At 38.0% G+C, this 20178-nt stretch overlaps 1 protein-coding gene across 1 annotated transcript in view; it reads right to left on the bottom strand.

The window, feature by feature from the left end:
- GIGYF2 (GRB10 interacting GYF protein 2) overlaps positions 1-19665 on the bottom strand; it is a gene marked incomplete at its 5' end in the record, with an annotated part of 64902 nt that extends 45237 nt beyond the window's left edge. The window contains 5 exons of the mRNA XM_010168402.1: positions 3939-3979; positions 4575-4686; positions 12498-12606; positions 17161-17256; positions 19536-19665. Of these exons, the coding sequence (XP_010166704.1) occupies positions 3939-3979; positions 4575-4686; positions 12498-12606; positions 17161-17256; positions 19536-19665 (488 nt within the window). The remainder of the gene's footprint in view (positions 1-3938; positions 3980-4574; positions 4687-12497; positions 12607-17160; positions 17257-19535) is intronic.
- Positions 19666-20178: the final 513 nt, after the last annotated feature.

Here is a 20178-nt window from a genome sequence, read left to right as displayed (position 1 = left end):
TAAATCATTTTCTATTTATAGATTTGGTTTAAGAGGGGGTACAGCAGCAATTATAAAGAAAAAATATGTTTAGTATACACTAAATACAATCTTCAAATATTACATTTTGGAATGTAAAGCTGAAGAATGCTACAGAAGCAAGTTAAATAGACAGACATGACTGCAGTTATTTCAGAACAGCTGCAGAACAAGGGGTAGACAAAACACCCCTATTGCTTTTACAGTTCCAGAGAATTGGTGAACCATGGATGTCTTATGAAGTACTGGAAACATGCCATGACCCAAATTGGACTACAAGCCTAGAAAAATTGCTAATGGCTCTGATGCAACAAAACTGCACTTTACACTGTGATTAACATTGCAAGAGCAAGCTGGGGATGAACTTTCTTTGGATGCACTTCTTGCTAGTGAGGTAGGAGAGAAAAACAAGCCAGGTAAAGGAAAGTGCGATTCAAAGAAATTAATAATCTTTTTTATAGTCATCTCAACACCCTTTTTATAATCAAGACGTCTTAACCTAATAAAAAAAAATTCACATTAAGCAGAACTCAAGTAAGTTCCACAACTGACTAAATGTCTTGTTTAATCTACAATACAATTATTTACTACCAGTGTGTAATTGCTGGTAACTAATCAAATTCCCTCAGCTATTAAGCTAGTATTAGTCAAGGGGTTGCACAGAAAATTAAGCAGCTTTTCTGCAGTTCTAAAAGGCAGCCATGATCAAGAAAACAACTTGCTCAGTTTCTTTGCTAATGGCCTCAGCCTTCCAAAGCTATTTGGGTGCTCAATGAAGTCTGTCAGAACTGTGACAATCTGCAACAGAAACTCACAAATACTTTGTGCATCTGCCATTTGCATACTGAAAGTAGGAACAGATACTGTTTATGTTAAGAATCAAATGCAAACTTGCAAACTGTTGTGAGCACTGAAAAAGCAATCATTAATTTTTAAGAACAGCATACTGATCATATTTGAGAAGTAATTCTTTGTTGAAGGTCAATTACTTTTTTAATTTCATGATTTTTAATTGAAGGGTTCTTACACTGTCATCCATTGGATCTTTTATTAATTCTGTAACGTGATCACCCAGAACAAAGAATGTGAAAAAGCTGGCAACTCAGTAAATTATGTAATTTGAGGCTGATGGAAGGCCCTACAAAAGAACAATAAAAAATGGAAGCATGATAAAGTTAAAGAATAAAAATCTTAGATTAAGGAGTTTAACCAGGGTAACAGGAACCAATATATGCATCCGCTAAAGCATGTCAGCCTGGATTATAAACTGCACATCAATTCACTCCTTGATCTTTCTGCTTCCACTGCTTTGTGTGGCACACTAGTGCTCGTTATTAATGTGGGACTCCTTTTGGCACATCTATATCCCTATCTCACACTCAAAATATTTTGTCACTGGAAAGCCTTTACATAACAGTAACAATTTGTTTATTAATCAAGGCTCGAGTCAAAAGAGATCAACACGTTCTGTTAGTATTTTTGCACTCTCCACCTTATTTCTCTTTGAAGGTAAAGAGAAATAGTCCTCCCCTTATTGGGACATTAACATAGTGACACACAAACATACATTACTATTGTTAAAACAATTATTTTGTATTAAAACTTAAGAAACTTTGCAGATCCCTTGCCTCTATCATATTGTGCTACAGAGCTTTTAGCCAAATAAGATCAAACTAGAAGAGAAATAGAACAAGAAACTTAAGAGGAGCAGCAATCAGGTGCTATAGAAATTTTAATTATTTGAGAATAAGCACAGCATCCCTCACAGTGAACCAGGACTTCCAAAAAAGCACACAGGGACACTGTCTTCTCTAGAAAATGGTTAACAGGAGATGCATTCCAAAGTCCTAATCACTAGTAGTTGCTACAAACAAGACACAGTCTATACTAGCTGAAGTATTAACCCCCATGTTCAGGCAGAAATCAGCTTCAGTAAGGACATCTTGCATACTGTAAATTCTTCTCAATTTCAGCTGAGAGATACATCTCATCCTAAATTGACATGCAATATTTTTATCACAGTCTTAATCAGAAATGTGGTACAGTCTGGATCTGCAAGGGTTGTAATTTTATCACAAGAACAGGAAGAGGATAAATAAATAAAATGGAACCAACTGTGGTCGATACTACTCTTACATCCATTTGTCTTTTGTAAAAAATGCAGTCCTGACATCTCAGCAGTACTTATTTTTTCCTATTTACTTTTTTTTTTTTCCAAAAGGTCTCTGAATATGAAGACACACCGAAAGTCCAAAGTTTCACAACTGGCATTTAAAGATGGACAATCTCAGATCAATCTCAAGTTAATTTTAGAAGTAACCTCTTTTTCAAGAAAACAATGAGGAAAACAAGTGACATCTTAGTTTTGTGCTGACATTCAATTTAAAAAGCAAAAAAATAAAAACAGACTTTAAAATATATGAAAATCAGTTCCTACATGGAAAGAAGATTGGGAGAGCTCTGAAAGCAAACATGGTAATGTAAGACTCCTAAGGCATGTGCCACCATGTTAATCTGGAACATTATTAAAATGGCAACTTATGCTACTCTCACTAAAAAACCATGAGACTAACCAAGGATTAAAATACATTCCTGTCAACTTTTAACTGCAACTGAATCTCTTTGGTTTTGTCTTGAAATTTAACCTGCAATTGTCTTTTAGAATCATAGAATCATTTAGGTTGAAAAAGACCTTTAAGCTCGAGTCCAACTACAAACCTAACACTGCTAAGTTCAATACTAAACCACATCCCTAAGTGCCACATCTACAGTTTTAAACACCAGCAGGGATGGTGACTCAACCACCTCCTTGGGCAGCCTGTTCCAGTGCTTGATAACCCTTCTAGCGAATATTTTTTTTCCAAATATCTGGAAGAGACCAACATCTATCTCGATACAGCCTCTTTTCTTTTTTCTGACCTATGCTTTACCAATATGTTCACTAAGGAGGATATTTAGCCAAGACTCCTTCAGCAAAGACCAAAAGATCCTCTAGGTGCTAAAAAGGCAAGACTCAACATCAGGAAGCTTCTACTAGTAGAAAACGTCTCGCTAAGCACAGTTGTGGTACACAAATGTAGAAACATGCCACAGAGAAAGAGCAAGGTCATACCAGAGAACAGTCAAAGCATGATCCCACAAAGCAGAAATCATTGCATTTGCAATGTAAGTTGGTAGAGCATAACTTGGATGTTATTAGCACTCGCAGAATACAGAGTGGGGTATGTTCCATCTTCAAGATGGCAATCCACTCCAAGTTCAGCTGAATGTTCAAACAGACATACTGGGTCAAAATTAAGGATCCAGTATTCTGCCTGAACATAGCCAGTGCAAAGTATTTAAGAAACAGAATAGGAGAGGAATGGCAAAGAATAGGACCAGATGATAACCTGAATGAACAGAAGATTTGTATGGTGACTTTAATTTGACAGTAATTCCAGCAGCTGGAAACATCAAAATATTGCTGTTGGGATCTACTTCACACTAGTAAGCATTCAAAAAATTAACAGTTCATAAGGTCCAGAAGTCCTAGGTATCAAAATAGCACAGGCCAGGACCATATAAAAGCTGTACTGAAAAGGCCTATTGCCACAGGACACCTGTCAATCAGTAAAGACTCCTTCCACAGAGGTACAGGAATTTAGTTCCAGCTGTAGACATCACATCTTAATTGAATAAACAGAACCGACTTTCTGCAGAATTTTTAATCTAACACATTTAAATATCTAATAGTGAAAACACTACAAAATAAGAAAAACAACACTTTGAGAACACCTTTAGGTAACCTGGCATAGTACCATGACCCTTTTATCAACTATATACTTGAAGTAATAAGACAGGTTTATGTACACATAGGTCCCTTCCCCAAAACACCCTGCTCCTCCCTCCCATTTTCTACCCAGACAGTAACAAAACCATACCTGGATCTTTTCGCCCTGGTTTTTCAAAGCGTCTGTCACCCCTAGAAAGGCAGAATAGAAGTTTCAAATAAGGTTTTGGAACTGCTCCACTCATTTTAGGTATGGCTTTTTTTTGTTGTTTTGGTTGGGGTTTTTTTTGGGGGGGGACACAGGTGTCTTTTTTTAACTTAGTAGGGGGATTTTTTAAAATCAGAGCTTGATGGACAGTACCTTTAAAGGTCCAATGACAACCAAAATTTTCAGGAACACTCATACACACACAGCCTTTGGCAACTAGCTATGTTTTGAAATGTGACCCTACGTACTGTCAACAATGTTGAGACTAAAATTGAAGTGAATCCTTTAGCAATCCGTATTTTCACCCATCATTTCCACTGCAACTGTCACAATTTATATTCTCTTAAAGTAGTTCCTTCTTCCCAGGAACTCAGCAGAGAAATTCTTTGCAAAAATACTCTTTTACTTGCTCCTGAGTTTCTAGAAACATTACTGTGTTGACTCCATCTTAGAAATTCAGACACTCCACTCACAGATATACCTAATCACCTTTCCTAAAGGGTTTTTATGAAGTCAAAAGGCACAAATGGAAGCTAGGCAGATTCATGTAAAAAACTTAAAGGGCTAGAGTTCTGTTACCTTTCCTCCCAACTCTGTGATCTGTGCATTTCCCTGCCCCCTCCTCGCCCAAATCCACCCTCCACTTCATCAAAACTTCTTTGGTAGAAACCGCTTTCTCCTCGGCCTCTGCCTGAAAAGACAAAAAACACAAGTATTTGTACAAATAACAATAGAAGTTGAAAGAGTCAGGGAGGTTTCCCTTTCCTGGTGTCCCTGTGAACTAATCTTCCAGTCTTAAGCCCCAATGAAATTATCTGGGGCAAAGGGAAAAAAAAAAAAAACCAAAGACTGAAGAAAAAGTCTTATGTAAAAATTCTTATCAGGAAGCACAAGATCAGATGGAACAGGTAAACAATTCTGAATTAAATACTATGCAGAAAAACACAGAAAACACATACTTACCCAACAGAAATTACCAAACAAGGATGCATTGTTCACACAACATTCACACAGTACATGTGTACTTTACACTCATAAAAATCAGATTGTTTTTTAATAGCAGAATCCAGCATAACAGAAGTGCACTGCAGATGCACTCACAATTACTGCTGTCAAGGTTATTAGTAAGAGAGAGGGAAGCTTCACTACTATTCAGTTCTAGTGATTCCCAGCAGAAATCTCCCCCAGGAGCAGTGAGGAGAAAAAAAGGATCACAAGATGGGTATAGGTAGAACAGCATGAAGAACCCCAACAGCTACAGAATAAAAGTTATCCTCCTCACTTTTGCAGTAAATGATTCTCTGTAGGCAGCTACCAAGTCAAAAAGTATCCTCAAGTAAAGCATCTAGAAACACATCTTCAATGTTCAGGTAGGTGTGGGGTGTTTGGTTAAAAAAAAAAAAACAAAACACCAAACATACAAAAAACCAAACCACAACAGAAAAACAACACCCACACACATCCTCAGACCTTCAAGATAGCTTCCAGCACCAGTAAGATTAATGGCTGGAGTGAAATTTCCAAATCTACAAAAGATAAACACTGCTTCACGAAGTGCTACAGCAGAAGACACGGGAAGATTTTTATCAGCTAACTTACCATTTCAAGGATCTCATGGAAAGAAGACAAACAAGTGAAACACATCCATCAGCTGGTTGTCAGGACAATTCCTTGCCTACATACACATGCAGTCTTTACAGTCAAGTCCAAGAACCTAAAAAGCACCTGATAAAGGGAATTCTAGGCTGTGAAACTATCATAAACCTCAATCCTTTCATATTTCTCTCTTCCTGGCCTCAAGAAAATAAATATCTCAAAGGATGAGGTGCAAACCTGGCCAGAGATCTGGAGGAATAAGTCACAATGACCAAATGAAACAGGAAATAAACACCTTTAAAATGGAGTCCATTCTCTGTAGTCTTCTGATAAGTAGTAACAACAAGCCTCTACATCTACAATCTCAAGATCCCTGGATGCCCCAAGGAATTGTACCATATTTCAGCGTTTCATGAAAAGAGGCTCTAAAAAAAACGGAAATCATTAAGGCAATTGCAAGTTCTCTACTATTCTATACCAAATCTCTTGGGGGGAAAAAAAAAAGTTGTTTTCCAAGCAGAGAAAAAGAATTGTGATCCCCATATAATCCAGTCAAGCTCGTCATACATACACACTGATTCCCCATCAAGCAGCACAGGTTGCAGGGTGTATAAGGAAGCCACAAAGTTATTGTTCTTACAGTTTCTCCTCCTGCTTCAGAAATGGGATTTAAATACCCTCTTTGGACAAAACTATCCTGTTCCTACCACCAGCAAAGCAGTTCAGTGGTAGACCTCCCTCCTTGTCACAGAGATGCAGGCTTCCTTACCATGGAGTTTTAGGGATGCTCAAGTTCAGATGGAGACTGGACAAACTCATAAGAGATAAATACATTGAGATTTAATAAATAAAGAGACCATATCTGGCTCAGGAAGTGCACTGAGCTGCAAATGTCTGGAAGATGAGCATATGCCTGATGCTGCTTCATCTTTGTATTTTTACACAGTCCTCATTCTCTTGCCAAGGCATCTTCTTTAGGCTGTTGCTAGAGACAGATTATAGAGTTAAAGAAGTCCTTGCCCAACTCAGCACAGCTGTTCTTACACAAATTCAGGTGGAGACAGAGGAGTTGACTGAACACTCCAAGCAGGAGAGAGATTACTGTTAGACCCATGATTCTACTAGAAACACAAATACTTTCACTATGGGAAGTCCAGTACTATAAGGCTGACCACAGTCATGAGTGCAAAATAAGTTGCAAAGGCAAGAAACAGTAAAGATGTGATACATCACCAAAGCAGCACAGTGTTTACTTAGTTAAGGCATTACAGGTGCCCTAAAATCCTGGCAAATTACTCCAAGCTGTTATTCTCCACAAATAAAGCCCAGGGAAGTTTAAGCTCTCGTGCAATGGCAATCTTTGCCTAGTTTCTTCACTACAGGAAAGCTCTCTTCCTTCCTCTCACAGGAGATGAGAAAGCAAATGAAGTTCACAAGATAAAGCCACAGGGAGGCAGAGTCAAAACCAAACAAAGGCACTGACTCATCTTGAGTCTCTGAGGTAGTGGAGGTGGAAAGTTGCATACACGTTTCCAACAGTGTCCTGGTTTTTAGCTGAAATAGAGCTGGTTTTCCTTTTTAGTAATTAGAAGAGTGATATTTTGGTTTGCAGCCTGTGAGAGACATTGATAACGTACCAATGTTTACATTTTTGTCACTGGAAGTGAAGGACTTTGTGTTCTGTTAATCTACAATCACAGGATTTAAGGGGGGTGAAGAATATTTAAATTAATAAACTTAATTGACAGTTAGATATGCCAATGGGATATTCCATATCATATCACGTCATGTCCAGTGTATTAGTGAGGGGCTCTTCCTCTCTTGCTCTCTCTGGCTTTCTCTCAGGCTCTCGCTCTTCCAGGATTGCGGTTTCAGTTCTGGATTGTCGCTCCTCTGGGATCGTTATCTGGGAACAGGCCGGGCTCGGTCAGGAGGGGGATGAGCCATAACATTGGGTGTCACTCACTTGCATATTTTGTTGCTGTTATTATCTTTACTATTTTAATATTATTAATAGTATTATTTTAAGTTTTCTCTCTGTTATTAAACTGTTCTTATCTCAACCTACAAGCCTCCTTATCCTTGCCCCCAATCCTCTCCCCTATCCCCTGGGTGTCGGGGGGAAGTGGGTGAACGGCTGTGTTGGCTGCTAGCCAAGGGCTAGCCCAGTGAAACTATCACAAACAGAAACAAAATTGGTTGTCCTTTTCTGGTTTTTACAGTGAGTGACAGCCACATTTGTAGTGCCCCCCTGGCAGTGTGAGCAAGCATGAATGCACACTGATTCCTGATAGCAGACACACAACAAGCAGAGCTGGCGATATGGGAGACTTCATCAGCAAATAAAGCAAATGTGCTGTATAAGGGGAAGAACAGAATCAGAGCTGTTTTAACAGCAGCATGGCTTACGGCAGCTTTAAAAGTATGTGAAACAACAGCCCTAAGAAACCTCTCTCCACTTACCCTCCTCTACATCATGGTTCATCAGTATTTCAGTTGTGCTCAATCACTAAAATAATCTGAATTAAAAGCTAACCTTGCAAAAGATCCAAACAAATGATCTCAGCAATTCAGTTTAAGGCTGCCTGTGGGGCCACGCTACTCAACTCGCAGCGGTACTACTGATACCATGTAGTACCAGGACCTAGTTAAGCTACTTTTGCCCTGGCAGTGTTGCCACCCCCCTTCACAGCATTCTCCACGGTACACTGTCCAGGTGCAGTAACAACATGTGCCCATGCAACAGCACCCTGTAGAAGGACATGTGCAACTCCAGTAGAAACCAAGCAGAGCGCTGCACGAGAAGCATACTGCATTAAAACAGAACCTATCAAGCTACAGAAGATAACTGGCTAGTTAAGGAAAACCGTGGTGTACAAAGTCAGTTATTTAGCAAGTATTACATAGATGAGTTGGATCTGAAAGTGCACACCAGGACAGAGCTAACACTGATTACAGAACGTATGGAAAATGCTTGCAGAGAAGATAAAACTGCAAATACAAGCACACTATTAGTTATTCTGTGCCTGCGCTTATTAGCTTTTGTCACGGTTAATAAGTCTACAGCAACATTCTTATTTTAAATAGGATGCCACTTCCAAAAAAATGCCTGGCATACGAGGAGCAGACTTTGTAAGTGCAGATGTTGCATAGACAAAGTATTGAATGTAAAGTCAATAGATGTCAAGAAACCCTTCCATTTAAGAACTGAATGGAGCAGCTGTGTCACTTGCATTTCAGTAATTCCTTAAAAACCTCAGAACGAGGACCTCAACCCCCTGGATATTGTGATCCTAACAGCCACAAGTCTCTAACCTGAAAAACAGACAAATCTTAAAATGACAGCATGACTGGAGTTTAGGATCTACAAGCATATCCATAATACTGTGTGGGAAGAGCAGGATAACTGTAGTTCAACCACTGCTGTTTAGGTGTGAGAACTTCACACTTTCACGTCACTTCTAAACAGCTAAAAAGACAGATTACAAAGGAGAAAGAGGGTGGGAGGGGAAAGAGCTGTCTGGGAAGCAAAGTACCCTCCATAAGGGTCTTCAATAAAAAGGAGAACAGCTGCAAAACAAGGTGTCTGTAAGCTTACAGCCCATTCCAGGGACTATTTAAATCTCTCTCTTAGTCTGAGGCTCTTATTCATGAATGTTGACATTCCAGTCCCGACAGCACAAAGCTCAGGGCTTAACCGCACACCACAGGGAGCTCCCAGGAAAACAAGTCAATTAGAAAAAAGGTCACGTGCAAGTACTTGGTTTCTCTTGAGAATATAACTTCAGAACTAAATAGAATGTTTTGGATTTATGTCTCCACACAAGTAACATACAGTATAAGCGATGGCAGTCGCACTCTGCAAAAGGGTTGAACAGTAACATCAAGTTGTACTTCAGCACACAGTCATAAAAATTGTAAACAAAAATCAAAGCAACTTCCACACAGTAATCATGTTCACATCAGCTAAATAATCATTGCCAGTAAGATTTGGGGTGACTACTGAGAAAATATTTACTGAGTGTTATGTTGCAGTTTTAAATATTGATAAGCAAAGACACATTTAGAGTTCTAACAATCACCTTTACACCAGTTCCTTCGCCAATCTGCCACAGATGCCCTCTCACACTCCCAAACACTGGAACACAATTCTGTGATTTGTGCCTCAATGGGGGAACTTAATTAAATCTATTCACACATGCAAATTCTTCCCTGAAGTTACTGTTGTGCAGGTCACTTCAAGACAGTAATCTTGTGTTGGTAAAGTTGAAACACGAATTTGATCAGCAGCATACAACGTTGTAAGGTTAATGAAAAACACCAGATAACCTTTGAATCCAGGCAATTTTGCAAGGCAATAAAGAAAAATGTTTTCCAACTGTTAAGTGAAGCGGTTAATTTAGTGAACAAACTCAGAAGAAATCCAAGTCCTTTTCACTGTCACTTGAAAAAACTGCATTTAAAGCTCGCTATTTGCAAGCAACATGTTAGTTTTGTAAGTCAGATGTCAACAGCTCTTTGAGGAGCTTCTCATAAATAACTATTAGAAAAAAGTCCTTAATTACAAGAACATCATGTGTATAATTATGAAAAATTTTAAAATTTTGCCCTGGGAGAAGCCCTGAAGTGTTTGCTGAGATACGGAAACTGGGAAGACTCATCATGCCTAAAGCCCAAGACTAATTGCTCAGGGAAAGAAAAGGGGAAGACCAGAAGAAACAAGCATCAACCAGGATCAATGAAAGAAGGAAAGCTTGTAATTTACAATTGCAAACTGTACCAAGAACAAAAAATGAATGGGGTGAGGTGGAGAAATGTGTCCTTTACAGCTTAGCACAAGTGAAGAATGACAGAGTAGCCTAAAACACACAGCACAAGCACATTCATACAAATTTAGAGAAAAAGATCAAATGAGGATGAAAACAAAAATAAGTGAAAAGGATTATTTTTGCAACAAAGTTCTTGAGCTAATATTTCTTAACATATCTAAAAAATGAAGTCTGAAAAAACTGGAATATATGCATCAGAAGCTTTCGAACAATCTTAATAATACTGTGTAAGTTCTGTCCAAAGTGTAATGAATGAAACTTTACTGCCAAATAAAATTTCCATGCATACAAATAGATTCAGTAATAGAATTACTGGATTAGAAGCCATATTCTGCCACATTTAACCCTGTGATCTCATTGAAACTAGAGGGGGCAATTAAAAAGCAACCCACTGCTGACTGCATAAGCATAACATTCATTGTTAATGGCATAGCAAAAAAAGAAAGGAAAATTGGACAAAAATAAAGGAATTTTGGCAAATTAGAAATGGTCAAGGTATCTTAAGATTGACACTAGAGAGCACACTAGTGGTCACAATCTCAAATCAGCAATTTTTGAGCAGCATTCATTTCATTTGAAGAATTAAGCCTTATTGCATCAAAAAAATAGCTAATACATGTATTCTTAGCAAAAGCAAAACATGGATGGTAGCAATGCCATAAGACACATTAAAAGCACGCAGCAGAAAACCACAGCTTTCAAATGTGCAACAGAAATATAGCAAGGTATACGTAAGTAAGATTGTCACCCCACATACACATATGTGCACATACATTGTTTGTTTTCTCCTTTTGATTAGGCCCTGAGCATACGTGTGAAGAAATAAAGAAGGGGAAGTGACAGGGAAATCTGGAGATAGCCTCGTAAAAGTTTAAATGCATATGCCTTAGCTGGAAGGCAACCACAAGAGGAGAGACGACAACCTGCAAATATCTGAAAGATGTAAGCCAGGAAGGTAGTAGGATTAAAGAATGACAACAGAAATGAGAAAACAATTTAAGTCAGAGCAAAATTCTGATCAAGTATTCAATTATGTATGGAAGTGATTTCTGAAGATGTTACTGAAAATAACTCCAGTTAAGGACATTTAGAATTAAAGTAGAAAGCACTCTAAGAAATGTAGATGTGGTGCTTAGGGCCATGGCTTAGCAGTGGACCTGGCAGTGTTAGGTTTATGGTTGGACTCAATGATCATAAAGGTCTTTTCCAACCTAAATGGTTCTGTGATTCTATAAATTAAAAATCTCACCTAAGCACCTGCAAAGGCAGAGGTTACATGACTAATTACTCCTGATGATATTTCTAAGTTACTAGCTTCTAGTATTCTAAATGTAACCTACCGTATTAATATATAAAACCCCCAAAATAGTGTTCACAGCAGTATGCACATTGAAAGGGAACCACTAAGATAAATTCTGGATTTAACAACTTGTTTTAAATCTAGTGATACTACTGGAGGACATTTCCTGAACTCACTTGCAAACGTCTGAAGCGATCCAGGATGAGACACCAACTATAGTGATGCACTAAAACTAGCAAGACTCAAATGTCTCCCAAATTCAATTATGTCTTTCCATTAATCTTTTCCTGTTTGTTCTCAGGATGTTAATAAATAAAAAATATTTTTCAGGATACTGAAAGTGACCTCCTACAATCTTAATGTTTTAAATACATTTGTGGATTCTTCTCCCCTTTCCCTATAAATGTTTTTTTTTTTATCTTTTATTAAAGTTATTTCTAACAATTCTGAATCAATTTCCTATCCCACCTCAAAACTACCTTTCCTTTTGCTTTCCACACCCACCAAATTCAACAATTTCCTATCCCACCTCAAAACTACCTTTCGTTTTGCTTTCCACACCCACCAAATCCAAAGGCATATAAAACAGGTATCAGATGTGCACTAAGATAAGCAGAATGATCAATAAGTGCAATATTCATTCTCTAACAGTATCTTAGTGGAAAGGTTTCAAAGTCATGAGAAAATCTGGCTATAGCCAAACTCCATCTAACATCTTTCAGAAGCTTGAACCTGGATCACCTTCATACATTACAGCACAGGCCACTAACAGCTCACCTCGGCCTCTAGAGGAACTTCGACCTCGAGGAGCCCCTACCACCGTTCCTCCTCCACGTCCCGTCAACCGCAGGACAGCAGCACTGTTTACAGACATGGAGAAATTTCTCTGCCAAGAAGAAGAAAGAGCCAAGGTGAGATTCTATTAAAAAAAAAAAAAAAAACAACAACAAACAAAAAAACCAAACCAGAAACATTTACTATTATCCTAAATTTAGCTTCATACCAGCTCTGCTTTCCTTATGTTCATTACAAATTCTCTACAACTGACTCACACTACCAAGGAAGAGGATTTCTTGGAGACATGAATTGCTGAAGCAGTCAATAAAAGGATCTTGGTCAATATTAGTGCTTCCAAGGTACTTACCTGAAATTCCCATGCTCTAAATGTAGCAAGTGAGCACCTACTCCTTTATCAGATAATTCCAGCACAGGGGCATTAGAACATCAGCAGCTTTAAACACAGCCATTCAGTTGCAATAGTTTGGCACCTGCCTAAACCTGACACCATTAATTAATATAAATTGCAAACTTATTTACTTCCTAAGCAAAGCAGGAGCATGGAAAGAGCAACAGAACTTGAATAAAATTTTATTTACCCAACTCCTTTGCAGAATTAAGTCTTTTTTTTTTTTTTCCTTTAAAGGTATCATGGGAGTAACATGCTTTGAGGAAAACTAACTGTATTTAGGACTTATGAAATTTAAGCTACACATTTTAATAAGACAATAAACATCAGTAGAATTCAACTTTAATTTAATATTAAATAATTGCTAAAGAAAAAGCTGTTTCGATAAAGAATGTATCATTATAACCAACTCTGTTCCCATTCTCTAATAGTTGGAAAACTGGGCCAAAGAATTCAGGAGCATGTTCAGAAAAATTAACAAGGAAACCTGAATTGACACACACTTTCTGAATGCAAATTTTAAATAATTAGCATGCAAAGGACTCCAAACAGCTGTTACATCAGGCTTCTTGATAGGAACTTAAAGGAGACAAACTGCTTATGTGAAATCATCTGAATTACTATGACTTTTAAGGTCTTCAGAGAACAACAAGACAAGCAATTACATACTATTTAAAAACTAAATGGCTAACATCAAAGCAAACAGACACCTGAAGGAGTTTTAACCCATTTCATAAACAAGCCTAACTGCCTGATGTGTTCTTCCTACAAAGTAAATCTTCCTTCAAGAGAGAACTGGTAACTAAGTAGACTTGGCCGAGGGGAGCGGGGGGGGGGAAGATCCAGTCATGCAAGGCAAAATAGCAAGGCCACCCTCCAGTAAATCTGATTTTATTTTCCTAGCTAGCTCTTAAAAGTTTAAAGCAACCATTTCAACAGTGAGTCAAAATTAAGCACCTCCATTTGCCTCTAAGCAAATCACCACCTTTCCTGCTGTTGATACTTCTGCTTTTTTGTGAAGCAGTGAAATATTTCACTACAGAAACAACTTAAAGCTATTGATCAGATTCAGTCTTGCATAGGATATTCCTTAATTTCTGATGCTTTATTTTCCCAATAAGAACAAAATGGTAATCTCTTTTCTTTTTCCTTTTTTTTTTATTTGACTTGTCTGCCTAAACTCTGAACAAAGTCTCCCTCCTCTCTGTAGAGCTTGCTGTGGTCCCAATGCCATCTTGTAATGTGCATAGTGATAACAATCCACATGGTAGGATCACAATAACAAAAAAGGAAAGTCAAAAAAGCAAAAAAACACCCTGCTGTTGATTAGTTTATTACTTCAGTGTCTATCCCTGACAATGCACACCAAAGAGCAAAGCTGCCCCAAAACAGGGGTTCAACTAATTCTTTAGTAGCAAATGCAGGATGTCCCAAGAAACAGGCGTCAGAAACATAACCAATCAGGACATAAAAGCCCCTCCATTAAATTTAACAAGAGCTCAAGACTCCCTTATCCCACAGGCAGATAAGATTAAGGCAACAGAATTCTTTCCTTATGGAAGCAGGAATAAGGGATGTGGGGAGAGACAAAGGAACATATGCTGCATATTGCCAGTGGTCAGTGGTGGAAACCTTTGTTAAAGCTACCTGCAACAACTTCTTCAAAAGACAGTTCCTTGGAAACAGATCTTAGAGAAATCCATGATGTCATATAACAAAACTTACTACAAAGTGAATCAGTTGAGCTCTAGGTTAGCTCAGCATTCTTATCACCAGGAAAGTGACATTCTACATAAAAAGGATAAAAAGGGCCAGCAATTCTGTCCAAAGCGTATCCATGTCCTATAACAGGGAATTCTGTAGCCTTAAGCATCTGACCAGTTAAATTCCACACGACTAAACAATTTTAAGCTTAAATTCATACAGCTGACATTATCTACCATCCACATCTAGATAGCGCATCTTTAAATCAGTCTGAGGCAAGTTCTTCCCGGAGATACTACACATAGAACTGCAGTGCTATCAGGTGCACAGCTCTCAGGTTACAAGCAAGAATTGCTCTGAATCCAAGCCTGGAGTAACCCTGACAGGTTCAGCTTTAACTGAACACTACCCCAAAGTACATGTGCTCTGATCACCTTGTCCTCTACAAGACTCCCAAATCTCCATCCCTCAAGTTCTGAGGGGATAACACTACCTTCAGTTCTCACAGAGGGGGCACAAAGCTCTTTTAAACTCTCTTTTTATCAGCCTTGGGTGAAAGAGCTTTTCTGCACCACAACTAGCAGCAAAGCTATTAATATGCACCTCAATATCACTTCTGAACAAGATTCTTCATGATGAACAATGTTTATTACGTCAGGGCAACAAACACCAGGAATTTCTGGCAGCTTAAATAATGCCATTGCCTTGGTGTCTCAAATCAGTCATGAAAGGGAAAAAACATCTTCAGACAAGAAAAAACAGATTGTTCACATCCTCTGGGTCCCCAGAAAGTATTAAAGACTTTCTAAGAAAGGGAATATGGACCTCCTCTTTCATATTAAGATTTCTGTGGAGATTGTAGGGAACTGTTAATCCAATCTTGAAGACTCCTCTATGATTACAGGTCAAAAGGGGCAGGGGAAAAAAAAAAATTAAAAAATCAGTGACAGAGTGCACATCAACACCTCAGAAGTTTTCAAGACCAGTAAAACACTAGGAACTGCAGCAGAGGACCATCTATCCCTGAAAGCTCAGCAGCACTTACAATCTCATCTGTATCAAAAGGCTACTCAGCACATTTTCAATACCTTAGTCTTAAAACTCATATTACTCCTTTTGGAGAGTATTTTGACAATCACCAGAAGTTAACATCCCCTTTAATCATAAGTATGCTCTCTGAAGGACCTCACTATGCATCAGTTAAAAAAAAATAAAATCTCCAAAAGTATTGTAACACCAAGGTTCAATATTTTGGTGTGCCATTGTATGTCCGTCTAAACCCCTCCTGTTCCCACTGGAGAATGGGAGCTGGGCTAGGATTTCCCATAAAAGCATATTCTCAATCTCAGTTGTCTTTTAAGACTAACTATGACACGAAGTGTCTGCAGTGTATTCACGCAAACTTAAATATGACTGCTGATTAAAACGTAAACTATTAGCATCTTATATCAAAGGACAGCATCCTAAAAAGACACAAGAAATATTAATCTACTCTGAAGAGGAAGGAATTCCAGAAGAGTTGAAGAGGATATTCCAGAATACCCAGACATAAAAGATGATGAATATTCAAGAATACAATAACACGGGGGCAAAGGAAGGAGGACGCTCTGAAATCTTAAGAAACTAATACTAACACTCCCCACCCCTGCAAAAGTCAAATTATACTCAAGTCAGTAAAAATACTCAGCTTTCTATTAGAAAAGAAACAAACAAAATAAAACCACTGTATTCTAAAGTAAGAAAAATTATATGAAACACGACAAAACAGAGAGCAACTGCAAAATCAGACATTCTGACAGCCAGAAAGACAGAATCAATTCAGAGTCAAAAGTCAGAAGCATTTATTCTGAGGGGGCAGACGGTTTTCTCTGCTAGGAATCGAATTTAAAGCAAGGGCTTTCAAACTACTCAGATCAGTCACCCTTGAAACAGAATCTTTGTGGACTACCTGCTCTCACTTTTACCTTGTTCACCAATTAATTACATACCTATAGAGACCAAACAAGGAACTAATTAAGCAACTGCTTATGTACAAAGTAGTTAAGAGTACTGCACCTTCCTAAGGAATGGTAACAGTCAATACTTCTCCAAAGACCACAAAACTGAAGTTACAGAACATAAGACGTTATCAATACAGCAGAGAAGGTGGTCCAAAAACTGTAGAAAAAGTTTCATTGAACTAAAAAAATGCTGTATACTTAAAAAATAGGCAATACTTCCCAGAAGATGAACCTGGATTTAATAAGCTGACTGACAGTCATCAACAGAAGATTGTACGAAAAATATTTGCTCAAATTTAAAATAATAATTTACCATTAATGGAATTTTAAGTTTATGCTAATATAGCATGCTTTCATAATTTATTTCCCTGAAATATACCAATATCAAATTTTATGTGGTTTGGGGGTTTTTTTTTGTTGTTTTGGAGGTTTTTGGGTTGCTGTTTGTTGTTTTTTTTAATGGAGGCATAGTCTTTATTTTGCCTTTACACTAATGAAAATCTAAAGTTGTTTGATTTTTTTTTTATTTTTTTTTTAAAAGCATACAAACCTGTTCTTCTTCTGTAAAAGGTACAAGTGCCAGTGGTGGCAGGGGCTCCTCTTGTAAAATAGGCAGAAACTCCTTATCCAGAAGGTCTGAAGGTATCTGTATGATAGGAAAATAGCATACAAATATACCAAAGTATTTCCATTTCAGGGATGATGCCACATACTTTGATTTACAAAAAAATCTTTATCCTGCCAACTCTGTCTCCATCTACCCAGTGCACCGGTACTTCCAATAACATTTATTGGGTGTTGGTGTAACTCCACTGCAAATTTACAACCCCCAGAGAAAAAAAATTGTTACAGACAAAACATGCAAAGCAGCCACCACCCACAACTGTCATATGTTAAAAGTATCAAGATCATACACATCAGAGTTCAAACTTCCACTGCAGCTCAAATCTGAACCAAATGAAATTTCACCTGGTAAATTTAAAAAGTATTGCTTTAACTTCAATGTACTTTTATAGACAGATTTTTATTTATACATTAACAAAACTGCCATATATAGAACAGAGATTATATTTAAAATCAGCATTTCCAACTTAAAACGAACAAGGAGAGTAAAACAAAAAACATAAGATGAAGCTATAGATATGGATTTATTAAGTAGAGAACACTGAAGACTTAAAAAAATTAACACTAATTTTTAATCAGTGTATCATCAGATGGAAGCTCCATCAGCAGATGTGACCTTGAGCTTCTGGACAAGAAGCTGCAATTACAGCCAAGTGAGTTCTAACTATGCCAACAGAGAACTGTTTCAAAAATATCTAGTTCACAATACTAGAGATAAAGACCACTTTCAATTTTTACTGAAGCAAAGCAACCTAGGGTTTTATTTTTTGCTTGGGTATATGCTAGCAGAAATGTTCCTGTTTTCAGTTAGACTATCTTTTAATCAGAGATGCAACTCTGCCTAATCTTCAGCCAGATAAGATTGAAGATGACACTGAAAAAGGACTAGGGTACAAGAGACACTTTTAAAACGTCGCATCTAGTAGTTGACTAGAAACAGTGTCAAGAGCCCTCTCAGTCTCAGTAACTAGAATTACTCAACACAATGGAAACTTCTATATCAAAAGCAAGGCATTCTAATAAAAATGCCCTTCTGGCAAACACACAGGGAGAAAGTATTCTTTTGGACCATTCATAACCATCGGAGAACTTCCTGTAGCACAGGGTACTAATAGGTTGTTCCAAATCAGTCACAGCTGTAGAGGCCTTAGTATCATCTGATATAACATACACAAATTGCAAAAACCCAATGACCTCTGACAGGCTGAATTATTCAAGCATAACATCAAGGTTTAAATCACAGCTTCCCAAAGTGCAGCAGGATAATTCTGCAAGATAAAGCATGGCTTTAAGCTATAGGACACCTAACAGCTTTAGAAAAATCTTTGACATTCAGCGCCCTTGAATCCGTGTATAAGCAATGCAGGGCTCCCAGCACTGTATGAAAATGTCAGCGCACTCTCGGCAAGGTAAGAATACGGAGGTACGTGTGCACATCTACATGCAAAGCTAAAAGCACAACCTGACATCATTCCTTGAAGTCCCTCCCTGACTTGAGGGTAAGGCTCTTGGAGGGATTCAGACTTCTAAGTCACTGTGTGCTTGCTGCAAAAATAAACCAACCCCTGCCACCATCTACAGAAAAACCTAATGTTTACAAAGGCAGAATGTATGAATCGTTTGCCTGAAACGCTTTCTGAAGTGTGACTTATGTATCACCAAGAACCTTCATTTGAAATTAAACCATAGGGAAGTTCTTGACTTTCTACACTGCTCTTTTGTATTATGTGTGCTAGACTGTATCTGTGTTCCGAGTCCCAAAGAAGTGAACAACTTGAGGACTGCTCTCACTGGGCTGGATACCTGCTAGTGACCGGCCTTAGGTCAAAATAAATGGGGACTCCTGCCTTTTTTAGATGGTCTGCTAATATATTTATTGCCTGATTTTCAAGCTGAATCAAGCAACTATTTTAGACTATATTAAATAAAATCCTAATGAAGCAAGCAAATCCGCACAGCTGCAAGGAGAATTTAACCCTCAGCCATCTGCAGAAGTGGGACTGAATATGACAATCACTTTTTTTTCCATTCTCAGGGGGTACAGGAAATTGCTCCTAAAGTGGCAAAAAAAAAATCAAACATAATGAATGCAGTAACAGTGGGATCAAATAAGCACACACACCCAAAAACCCCACAGTCAGATCTCTTCAGTTCTTTGCCAAGAGATACACGATTTCTCTGTCTGTAATCACAAAATACAAATAACTACTCACAAGACTACAAATAATCACAAGAATACAAATAATCACAAGACTGTCATTAGGAATATATGCATCAGGCCTTCTCCCTCTTCCTGCTCACCTTGTTATCCTTTAGAAAAAGTGCCAACATTTCTTCTCTCCCATAGCGATAGTCTGCTAGTTTGTACTTTGGCAAAGCCGGAGACAGAGGAGGGGATGTCACACTCCCGCCACTAGACAGAGCTCGCAGCCTAAAATAAAGCAGGAAAGCAATAGAGGAGAACATGTCTTCACTTATTGTATCATCCCTCTGCACATTTACAGATTGCACTCAAATGAAATAAGTCCAGTACTGAAAGTAAAGGAAAAACATTAACAGTTTAACTTCAAAACTCTACAACTTGGTGCTTCAACAAGGTGAAAAAGCTTCCCTCATTTTTCCCATAGCCAGCAGAGAGAAAGAAAACCAAAAAATATTCCCATGAGCACATCAAGGAATTCAACTCATCCCAACTCTTATGTTGACTGTATAGCAGGCTAGCTACACCCCTAAAGCCTTGACTAAGCTCTTTACACTGGTTGCACAAAATTAAGTTGTAAATCTTCCACAGATATTAATGACAACAGCTTCTTTTTGACAAGAAAAATTCTTACAACACTAAAGACAGTGCAGCAAACAATAATTTAAGGAAACAGTTTATTCAGATGTTTACTAAAGTTTAACAAACATTATAGGACAGTTGTATTGGGTCTGGCTGGGCTGG

This window comes from Antrostomus carolinensis, unplaced genomic scaffold (assembly GCF_000700745.2).
Source record: "Antrostomus carolinensis isolate BGI_N321 unplaced genomic scaffold, ASM70074v2 scaffold4705, whole genome shotgun sequence".
NCBI classification, from domain to species: domain Eukaryota; kingdom Metazoa; phylum Chordata; class Aves; order Caprimulgiformes; family Caprimulgidae; genus Antrostomus; species Antrostomus carolinensis.
The sequence above is the reverse complement of the archived record's forward strand: the minus strand, read 5'-3'. Positions and strand labels throughout refer to the sequence as shown.